The 11,671-nt window shown below is 44.5% G+C and overlaps 1 protein-coding gene across 2 annotated transcripts in view; it reads right to left on the bottom strand.

Annotated features, from left to right (window-relative positions):
* si:ch211-246m6.5 (von Willebrand factor D and EGF domain-containing protein) overlaps window positions 1-11,264 on the bottom strand; it is a gene marked incomplete in the record, with an annotated part of 73,210 nt that extends 61,946 nt beyond the window's left edge. For both annotated transcript variants that reach the window (XM_048235540.1, XM_048235541.1), the window contains 6 exon segments: window positions 1,227-1,316; window positions 2,435-2,667; window positions 3,564-3,629; window positions 5,149-5,377; window positions 6,135-6,319; window positions 10,955-11,264. In XM_048235540.1, coding sequence (XP_048091497.1) covers window positions 1,227-1,316; window positions 2,435-2,667; window positions 3,564-3,629; window positions 5,149-5,377; window positions 6,135-6,319; window positions 10,955-11,045 — 894 coding nt within the window.
* Window positions 11,265-11,671: the final 407 nt, after the last annotated feature.

Raw genomic sequence — 11,671 nt, 5'->3', positions numbered from 1 at the left:
AGAGGTTTGCAATGGTATGGATATCATTATATCAACTGCAGCTCACTCACCCTCTCCAGAACTAACACTACAGAAACTACAGTCAAGTCGAGTCAAGTCAAGTCAGGTTTACTTATAAACCACAGCAGTTGACCAAAGTACTATAAATTCAAAATATTAAGACGTGAAAGACAAAACAGTGAAGGTCAGACAATACAAAACAATGTTTGGGAAACATTAAGGTTGATAAAGACGAGAGTAAGAGCAAACAAGAGCACGGTAGAATAATAAAACAACATAGGTTAAAGCAATAAAAGCTATAATAAAAGTAATACACAATAAATAAAAAAATATATTAGTGAGTAGTGAGTTAAAAGCCAGGGAATGAGTTTTAAAGTGTGATTTAAAAAGCCTGCAGTAGCAAAGTTTAGAGGCAATTACTGCAAAGGCCCGATCTCCCCTCCTCGTCATGCTTGATTGAGAAACAACCAGGCGAAATTGGTCCACAGACTTGAAAACCCTCGATTGAGCATGCGGTGTTAAGAGATCTGATATATATCAGAAGGAGCACACCCATTTAAGGATTTAAAAAACAACTAACAGAATTGTATAATTAATCCTAAAATGAACAGGGAGCCAGTGAGGGGCAGCGAGCACTGGGGTGGTGTCAGCATTTCGCTGCAGCATTTTGGACTAATTGAAGACGGAGGAGAGAAGAACAGCTAATGGCTGCATACAGGGATGAAATGAAGGCATGTATAACCTTTTCAAAATTATTAAATGATAAAAAAAGGGCTTGACTTTCAATTGAGCCTCAAATGAAAGCTGGAAATTCGAAGAACCACATTAAGAAAGTGTCTGAAATCAATGGCTGTCATAAAAAAACAGGGGACAGCGTACATTCAGTCAAAAGTAACTCTGGTCAGAGCCAACCGATTTTCTGTTTAATTACTACAGTATACATGTTCTGGTTCCCAATGAGCACCAACTGCACAAGACTGTGGCTCCAATTTCGTCAATGTGGTCGACCAGTTTCGGCTTAATTTCTTGCATGAGTGCATGATGCCACTCGGCCCCTGTTTCCTGTGGTCATTGCTTGAAGACTACCGAGCAAGGGAGAGGAGACAAAAGTGCTGGCCCTCCCAGGACCCCCGTAAATCTCCTTGCCAGGTTTATGGTTTGTGTGTGTGTGCGTGTGTGTGTGTGTGTGTGTGTGTGTGTGTGTAAGCCTGGGGTGAGTCATTTACCTTAATCCCAGCAAAGAAGCCATCACTCTCTTTGGGCAGGGACTGCGTCTTTGAAGAGTTACGCAGGAACGTAGACACACTGCAAGAAAACTGGGATTCAAAGCAAACATGATGAGTTCAGTTTTCATTTCATATTACAAATTACGGCATAAATATTTCAGTGTACATATACACTTCAACAACATGGATGACAGTGTAATTACCTAAAATAATATTTACAGAAAGGTCTAAAGCCATCATCAGCACGAGCACCAAACTTTAGGACTTTAAAACACTTTAGGCCATAAGCCCTTTTGGTTTATGAAATGCAATGGATGAAACTGGTCATACTCCGTCCAACAGTCTGATGTACATTCATTCTCACAGTCATTGTCTGCCATCTAGAAAGTGTATAATTTAGGATGATGTTCAGACCTGTGCAAGTATCAACACAGCTGGACTTCTAAAACATGTTAGAACAGGCAGCTTCTCTGTTGCCTAGAGTTCTGAACACCCTCACCATATCTACTGGTCAATATTTAGGCTTAAAATTACTAAAAGTCTTAGGTCATGGCCTGGATTATACCATTCCCCTCTTATCTTTGCCATAACACACACACACACACACACTCAAAAAAACTCATTTTAAGTCTAAACTCATACAGTACATTTCCTGAATTACACATTTGCACAGTTTGGCAACTCTCCGTACTAAATGCTCTTGGGCAAAGAGATCCAGTCGCTTTGACTGTGCTCAGAAGCTGGAATAATCACTTGAACCAGTGCCAGCCAGCCATAGCATGAAGAACATGAGGTAAGGGAGCAAAAGTAAAATGCTACTTGAAATTTCAACTTCTGCCACATATAATACTATGATAATACATACAGTTTCCCATGTTAAAGTTGTGTGTATGAGATTCTAATTTATGTATCTGAACTCCTTTTCTGTGACTCAAGTGTATAATCACATTTTGCTGCAGACTTAAACTGAAAGTCTATCATGGACATGATGACATGCCACATGGGATTGCATTTGATTGGCCGCTTAGGCATGGTTAGCTCAGTACCCCACACCTGCTCCATGTGTCTGGCCTCAGGGGGCAGAAGCCTGTCTGGACACTGTTACCACCCCCCAGCCCCCCAGTCTGAAGTTCCCTTCCCTCTCCACACCTGCCCCCTTGTGTAACCCCTGTGGGGGTAGAAAGCCTGTCTGAACAGTCCAGCTTTACCGTCTCTCCCAGCCTGAAGTGGACGCCATCCATCTCCACAAGGGAGAAGAGCTTGAGGGTGGACTCCCTGCGGACCTCCTCCCTGGCACCGGAAGTGGAGAGCCGGTGCCATGCCACCAGGTAGCCGACAGGCAGGCTGGACGTCCCCCCTTGGAAGGAGCACCTCAGGTGGACACTGCTGCCGATGAGCTCTGGGGTGACCACTGGCTTGGAGGTGAGTGGGGACACGGTGGCTGGGTGGGGAATACAGTCACACAAACAACAATAACACGTTACCTTTAGGTAGTGCTTTATCAAGATAAAGGGGGGCAGCTGGGGGGCAGCTGGGGGGCAGCCGTGGCCTACTGGTTAGCACTTCGGACTTGTAACCGGAGGGTTGCCGGTTCGAACCCCGACCAGTAGGAACGGCTGAAGTGCCCTTAAGTAATATATACTCTTGGCGGTGGTAGTGTAGTGGTTAAGGAGCTAGGCTAGCTGGGCCTGAAAGTTGTCAGTTCAATTCTCGGCTTCCACCAAAAAGTAGAACTTAGTTCAGCAGGGTGGGATAAGGGGTCTGCCTGCCTGGGTCTGACCCAGCAACAAGAACACTGTTGTTGTTTCTTGACCACAAATGAACTCCATTTTCAGACCAACGGACCAACCACAGAGTCTGAGCTAAAAGGGCTGTTGTTCACACCAGGAGCAAAAACTATTCCCTTGAGCAAGGCACTTATCCCTGAGTTGCTCTGGGGAGAACGGCACTTGTGGTATAATTAACATATGTAAGCCGTTTTGGATAAAGGTGTCTGCTAAATGAATAAATGTAAATGTAAGATACCCAAAGTGACAGGGAGGCTGAGTCAGGACACAAATAGGAAGTTTGAGTCGGCACAGAAAAAAGAGAGACTAGAGATGAGAGCAGAGGCGACACCAGACAGATGTGAGAAACCCTTAAAGTGCTATTTTTCTTGAGATGAGTAGATTTCAAACAGCACAAGCAGTGCAGCAGTAAAGGCTCCTTGAATGACTTAAAGTTCGAAAGAGATGACTTTAAGTCCCTAATGTTGCTCGGACCATCTGGCTCTGATTTGGCCTTGATGTGGCTCTGATGCAGCTCTGCTCATGTGAGGTGCATATTTTTGCCTCTTACCTTTGCATACTCCATTAACTTCAATCTGTCCTGCTGGGCAAACCTTAGGTGCGAACTCTGTAATGACTAAAGAACAGGAACAGGAATCTTTTCAAAATCACTTTAGACTCCATTAGACAAAACATTCACTTAACTTAACACAGATGTCACATACACATACTCTCCTTTAATTTACTAAGTGTAACTTTAAGGGCTCATGTTTTTCTATATCAATAGAATATATAAGCCAACTGTTTAATTCATATTTTAAGTCAAAAAAGAGAAGTAACAAAGGCACTCTTCCCTCTTATATAACCACTGAACTGAGATCAGTGTAACTGTTCTGCACTACCATCTGGCAACCTGATGTTGCAGAACTTCATTCAAAACATCTGATGAGCCAACCAGAAAGTTGTCAGACAAGGAGAAAGTTGTAATGTACCAAAACTGTCTATTTAAACATAAAAGGCTTGGCTGCTTGCTATGTGCTTTGTTTTTAGTGGCACAAATGATGGTTCAGACCTTGCATCAATAAATGTGTAACAACACCCTCACACACCCTGGCTGCACGAGAACATCAGTGGATTCAGACATCTACGGAAAAATCGTCGCTCAGACCCAAAGAATGTGTCTGTGGGGACGGAAATGCCAGGGAAACCTGAACACACTCTCGTTCTCTCTATGTTGCTGCTTGTCTCTCTATTGTCCTTCTTCTCTTCTTCCTCCCCTCCCTCTCTCTCTCTCTCTCCCTCCCTCTCTTCCTCTCACCACTCCTTCTCTTCTCTTCTCCCCTCCCTCTCTCTCTCTCTCTCCCTCTCTCTCTCTCCCTATGCTCTCTTTCCCTGTCCTAGTCGCAGACCTGGCTCCTTGTTTTCCCAGTCATTTTCACGAGAACATCAGTGGATTCAGACATCTACGGAAAAATCGTCGCTCAGACCCAAAGAATGTGTCTGTGGGGACGGAAATGCCAGGGAAACCTGAATAATAAGAGTCTAAAACAAGTGACTCTGAGGCTCTGCCGATGTCTCTCCTCCTAGTCGCAGACCTGGCTCCTTGTTTTCCCAGTCATTTTCATTTGTTACTGTGGCCACAAACACTTGTAGACGGCCAGGGAGGCTTTTGTTGCATTTGCTTGTTTGTTGTTTAATTCAATTAAGTTCTGTTAATTTGTCTAGTGCCATTATTGGTGACTATTCTCTCTGCACTCTCCAGAACAAAATGCCTTTAAACCCCATATACTGTACAAGCACACTAGCTATGATGGTAGTGAAATCGTCCCTTTCGGAAAAAAGTAGAGCTTAGTTCAGCAGGGTGGGATAAGGGGTCTGCCTGCCTGGGTCTGACCCAGCAACAAGAACACTGTTGTTGTTTCTTGACCACAAATTAACTCCATTTTCAGACCAACGGACCAACCACAGAGTCTGAGCTAAAAGGGCTGTTGTTCACACCAGGAGCAAAAACTATAAAGATAACTGTAAAGGTAACAACATAAGCGTCTACACTGACTGCTCTCCGCTATTTACTGCTGTATTTTATAGGTCAGCTGTGAGCCTAAGCTCCCGTTTATGGCCAGTGACACTAGAACTGGAGGGTCTTTAGACTTTACCTTTAGCACAGTATCCCATGCACCCCTGTGTAGGCTGCAGGAAGTAGAGCAGGAAGTCTCCGCAGTTGCGCACAGAGACGGGGATGCGGAAGAGGCAGCAGTCCTTGGTGCTGCCGTGGAAGAACTGCCAGGTGGCACAGGCGGAGAGCTGTCGCACCTCCCCGGGCTGGGGCAGCGAGCTGTCCTTCAGGGAGAGCCACACGGGGGCCTGGGTCCCACAGCGATTCATCTGAGACAGGGAAAGAGAGCATAGGGAGAGAGAGAGAGGGAGAGAGAGAGAGAGAGGGAGGGGAGAAGAGAAGAGAAGGAGTGGTGAGAGGAAGAGGATAATAGAGGAGAGAAAAGGAGAGTAGAAGAGAACAGGGGAAAAGGAGAGAAGAAGTGAGAGGAGAAGATAGGAGATGTAGAGAGGGGAGGAGAGGAGGAGAGAGAAGGAGAGAGGGAGGGAGAGAGAGAGAGAGAGAGGGAGGGGAGGAAGAAGAGAAGAAGGACAATAGAGAGACAAGCAGCAACATAGAGAGAACGAGAGTGTGTGTCAAAGGTTTAAAGAGAAAGGGAGGGGGGATTGGAAGATGAGAATGAAGAAGAAAGTAATTGAATGACAAAAAGAGTTTGACAGCATGAGTGTCAGGGGGGGGTTAAAGAGAGAGACAGAGAGAGAGAGAGAGTTTTTCTCTCAGCACTGTGGTTTTACCAAATGTAATAAAAAATGAATTATGATGATCATTTTGTAATGAACAGCTCAAATGAGCCAGTCGAGACGTCCATTACGGGCTCTGTAAAGTGCTTTGAGACGATGTCAGACAATACTGATAATGTTACAGGGATAATGACACTATATAAATATAAAATTGCTGTAGAGAATAAAAGAACATGAACACTACACAACCCAATAATGTTGTGAAAGGTTATCTAATGTATCAAATATACTTTGTACATTTCCCAGTGTATGAAATGGGCTGGGTGTTGATGTGAGCATACTGCACCTCCACACAGCTGGTGGGCATCTCCGCTGGTTTGTTGTTGATGGTGAAACGGTACCATGCCGCTGGCAGCGAGTGGTCACATATCAGGTCCTGGATGGCTGTGTTCTGGAGCTCCGTAGAGTCAAAGTCAACGCTCCTGTACGGGTTCCGCAAGGTCCGATATCCGCTGGGGTAGCACTCGGGAGCTGGCAGAACAAAGAGCGAAGGAAGGAACGTGAGGGCCCTCCGTGGACAGCCAATTGTGGTCCACTTACTAACCTTTCACTCAAGATGGAGGTCAGAGCCATCATTGGAGAAGAAAAAAAAGGTCAGAAACTGTGTCATAATGTTGACTCTAAAACGCCAGTCAGTTCATTAAGAGCCAGAATAGGGGTCGACGCAACCTTCAGATCAGGGGGACACAGAGGAGAGAGAGAGAGAGAGAGAGAGAGAGAGAGAGAGAGAGAGAAAAAAAGGGTAAAAATAAAATGCTTTCGTGTCACCCTGCCCAAACGCTAACCTCGCCGCTCGGAAAAGGTCAAGGGAGGAAATGATGCGTGACTTCCTGCTCGTGCACTTCACAGTTCACCAGTCCACACCAGAAATAGGCTGATGACTTTTTCACGGCAAACCCCTCTAATCCCATGTCATTTCCAATGCTGGGTTACATCTGTGCAGAAAGACACACATTTCCCCTTCGCGTGAGGTGTGTGGCAGAGATGAACTGGGTCAAAAGCCAGACTCTAATTGTTCACAGAAGCCAAGACCCGTCCTCCGGGCACCGGTCTATTCCACCAGATGATGAATAATGCATGGCTGTGGTCACCATGATATAAAAGGAAAATCATTTCTCAATCTTCCTTCCCTATTATGCATGTGACACTCCGTTCCTTAATCATTGATGTGCAGGACAGAGTTCTCATTACAAATGAAGGGCTCACAAGAAACCTCAAGAGGAATCAGGTCTGCTTATTCTCAAGAGGTTCACTGTTATAACATGTACTGTGTAAAAAACAGAAAATACTTTAGCAAATAATGAGCCAAATTGTTTTGTGATCGACACCTCAGAGCAACTTAAAATGGTCGTCATTCAACCTCATATACTGTGTGAGACACTGAGTCAATACTGATTCGTGCAGCTACGTGATTGACGACGCATGACCTCAGAGCAACTAAAAACGTTGTCATCCGACCTCCATGAGAAAGCGCGTCGGACAACCTGGCCCGTAATCCAGCCGGCTCAGCTAAAAGGCGTGAGTGGCTCTAAGATCTGACGCTTTCTGCCCAAGAGGAGTTCGGATGAAGTCATGTCTCAGCTGGCCCTCATCTCATAAAGCCTCATTTTCCTCCCTAATTCCCTGGTCATTACACCCCCGGCCCTGAACCCTAACAGCTCGTGCGCAGTGGCCCATTTCCCAGCGCTAGTTTAAAGTTGAAGGTGTTTAAGGGCCTCATTTGGAGTGGTGTTAACAACATGGATGGTGTTCCTCACATTAAATTCCATCAACTCCTTTGAGCCTCACTGCGTTTGCGATGTCCATGTAGATTCCCAAGGAATTGTGACAGAGAAGTAGGATGTTGATTCTGGTGAAACAATGCAATAAAATACAATGACCCAACCTAAACATAAACACATGTACATGAATATATAAGACTTAAATCTTCCTTCAGAATTCTGGCACGTCTGTTTGGATGGGAATCCTTGAAAGGGCAACACTATAAAAAGACTAAATCATATTAATTCCTCAAGACATAACATTTTTACGAAGTGTTTATGCATCTGTTCACAATAAAACACGTATTTAGCCAGTGCTTTATTTAGCTTTTTTTTGTCTACGCATGCAAACTGGTTGGTTGTGAAACACAGTTGCATTCGTCCGTGCAGACAAGGTCAAAGGTTTTCCAAACAGCCTTGTTTTCAGCAGGGAGACAAAAGGTCTGGCATGGCTTGGCTGCTGGGTAAACTAGTCAAATTGCCCATTTAATTTGTTTACTGAGAAGGGGCGAGGGGGAGGGGTGGGGGCCAGATAAATCTCCTCACCCAGGGAATACCAAACACACACTCATATTAGCCTTCAGGTGTGAGCACAGAATACTCATTCTCTCTCTCTCCCTCTATCTCATTTTCTAGTCTCTCTCTTTCTCCCTCTCTCTCACATTCAAATTCTCTCTCTCTCTCTCCTCTGTTCAACCCCTTTCTCTCTCTTTCTGTCACTCTCAATTGGTCCCCTTTCTTAATCTCTCTCTCCCTTACTTTCTCTCCCTCTCTCTCTCTTTCACTTCTGCTTTCTCTCACTCTTTCGGCCACCCTCTCTCCTCTTTCTATCATTGTCTCTCTCTCCCTCCCTCATTTTCTCGCTTCCTTCCTCCCTCACTCCCAATCTCTCTCCCCTTCCAATGAATCCTGCCATCACAGCACATGGGCAAACACATGCATCTTTGGTGCTCATAAACAGAGGTGATTGGAGACTGCCTGAGAGAATGACTGGCTATGGGGTGAGACATTTCTCCAAACGAGGAAAGAGACGGACCACAGGGACCCTGTCCTCTCATCTAATCTCTCTATGAGGAGAGATTGTGTGTGTGTGTGTGTGTGTGTGTGTGTGTGTGTGTGTGAGTGGGCAGGGGGAGGGCAAATGCTTTGTTGTCATCTCCCTGTGGTGAGGCAATGATCAAGGCTACATCCAGCCGAGTGGAATAGTTTATGACCCCACACGCCCAAACACACACACACACACACAAACACACACACACACACACACACACACACAAACACGCACACACGCACACCCACGCACACACACAAACACACACACACACACACACACACACACACACACACACACACACATACACACACACACACACACACACACACACACACACACCTGCACGCAAGGCCCACATTATGCGAGACAACAGGAAATGCCCTCGGGGTAAAGAAACTGCTTATTGAACACTGGAGGCAGACACAGCACAGAGAGAGAGAGAGAGAGAGAGAGAGAGAGAGAGAGAGAGAGAACCCTTACCAAACAAAAGAAAACAAGATTAAAGAGGAAAAAACAAGATAATCTTATCCTTTTCATCTTGGGTGCTCTTCCTAGTCACAGGTGTTACTGCTGGTCATCCTCCCAATATCAGTTACATTTAAAAGGGATACTGTGACTGTCTGCACGCAATAAAATATACCCATAAAAGTTAAGATGCATAACAGCAACTCAACTCAACACCCGTAAACTAACAGCTAATTATAAGTCAAAAAAGCACCAGAGAGAGAGAGAGAGAGAGAGAGAGAGAGAGAGAGACATCTGTCCAGGCAAAAACAACGGCAAAAACTGCCTTTTTGTGAGTCCAGGTGGACCCAACCACTCACCGACGTGACGAGAGAGACAGATGACAATGCTAAGGGATTCTGGAAGACTTTTCATTCCTGTCTTTGATCAAATGAGTGTTTGTACTTTTGTGTCCCCATCCAGTGTTTTACAGTGACAAGTGATGGGTACACCAGACACGAACCACAGCCATTCCAACCCAACAGCTGCCCCTTTCATATGAGTTTCCTCTGTCAGTGGCCAAGACACACAGCTGCTTCTTTGCTCTTGCTACACCAAGCTCTCCACTGAAATCAGTGAGGTTATGTATACAAATTATATGGCACTGACATTTCGGCACAGTTTAGCCGGAGGGAAACTAGAGTATCTCAGTCTGTGCCTTTTTATGATACACATTAAGTCTAAGTAAGGTTTACAGTAGCCTACTACACAAAGTAAAGGCTGTGCAACCACAGCATTCTGTAATTGTTACTGTGTGACTTGATTGTTGTAGCCTACTCCAGTTCTATTGTAAGTCGTTTTAGAAAAAGGAGTCAAAACTGGATGAATAATAAAAATGAAATATAATGTGAATATAAAACAGAATCACCTCAGAAGGCTATTTTTGCAATTAAGTAGCAGGTGAAATGTTGCGTTTTGGATGCACACTGGCCTTTTTAACGAGGCTCCATATCAGGAGGTTGCAGGCTCACGCTTGACAAATGTAACTCCTCACTGCAGTGGTGACCACAACGTGCTGACATGCAGCTCATTCAATCTGTCACTCACGCGGAACAAATGCACATGCCTCTGGGCTCGTGCTAATGGCTTTCAAAAACATCTGCCAGTGAGGGAGAGAGGGAGAGAGAGAGAGCTACAAAGAAAGAGGAAAGAAAAGGAAAAAAGACAAAGAGAGGCTGCCAATGAGTTAATGGCAATGGCAAAGTTTAACAAACTCAAGACCAGCAGGTTTTTTTTCTCTCCCCTACTTTTAACAGCTGCAAGCTATTCTCAGGGCTCCCATCCCCGCGGCCCAGGTATTAGAAAATAATGAAAGCAATGCCTCTGTGGTGTTACAGTCACGTCTGGCTCAAAATCATTCACCTGATACATCTGGACAGGAATCCTGGCCCGTGTCACATCAAAACAAAAAACACCACATCGGATCAGTGCTTGACTGTCCACTATTCCGCATAAAGAGATACGCAGAGATCCTCAAAAGAAGAGACATTGAGTGTTTCGCCATCCACAGGTGTTTCTTTCATTAGTGAAACAGCCTTACTATTTACATTAGCTAGAGCGATAGCTTTGCACTGCAAAAAAAATAAAAAATAAATAAAATAAATAAATAAAAACAACACAAATCAATAGCACAAACAATTTTACGGCATCCCATGCATGACTGGCCAGGCATCACAACATGGCAAAGGTTCAACCTTATTAGGCACTTTCAAACAAGTTTCTCAGATGTTGTAGCGGTAAAACTTTTCTGCAGCGCTGTTTGCGTGCACTGGTAACAACTGCACTTACCTATCTGCGCAAACAATTCCAGTGGCATCAAACACAAAACGAACAGGTATTCTGAAATCGACATGCGGTAATGTGTCCAAATCATCTCCATATCTGAAAAAAATCGGACTTCTCGGATTCATCCACGTATCCTTTGCAAGTACTGGCAGACTAGTCCCATTTGAGAGTTTTTGTCTCGCTTTTCTTGTTTCCTAGAGCTTAGGAAATGTTTGTGCTATCCTGGTCATTCACTCGGAGTTTGACATTCTGAATAAGACCGCGAACATTGCCATGTAGAGAACATGCTTGTAGAAGTTTACGAACAGTTGTCTTTGACCGACTTTTTGCATCACAGGCGTTCGTACTGAAAAAGAGGAGGGGGTGCCATTCCTGGGTCCCCAATTAACTTCAAGTAGGTGGGCTTTCTGAGGTCCAGCAGGAAGGATGTCAGGAGGAATTTTGTTTTGGGTAAAGTCAAGTTCCCACTGTGTGTTAACAAAGAGTTATTTCAACAACAGAAGTTTGTCGGAGAAAATAATGGAAAAAGGTTAAATGAAACCCAAACAAAATAACACAAACATATAATTCATTTTTCATTATGCTATGATGTATAATGTTATATTATACAAGGCTTATAGATTATTTATTGAGCTACATGGCTATGGTACTGGGTGGGTGTGTGGCTTTGAGAGGAAGAGAGAGAGAGTTGATGCCTTTGCCATGTGTGGTGGATTCAGC

The sequence above is a fragment of the Alosa alosa genome, chromosome 23 (assembly GCF_017589495.1).
Source record: "Alosa alosa isolate M-15738 ecotype Scorff River chromosome 23, AALO_Geno_1.1, whole genome shotgun sequence".
NCBI classification, from domain to species: Eukaryota; Metazoa; Chordata; class Actinopteri; order Clupeiformes; family Clupeidae; genus Alosa; species Alosa alosa.
The sequence above is the reverse complement of the archived record's forward strand: the minus strand, read 5'-3'. Positions and strand labels throughout refer to the sequence as shown.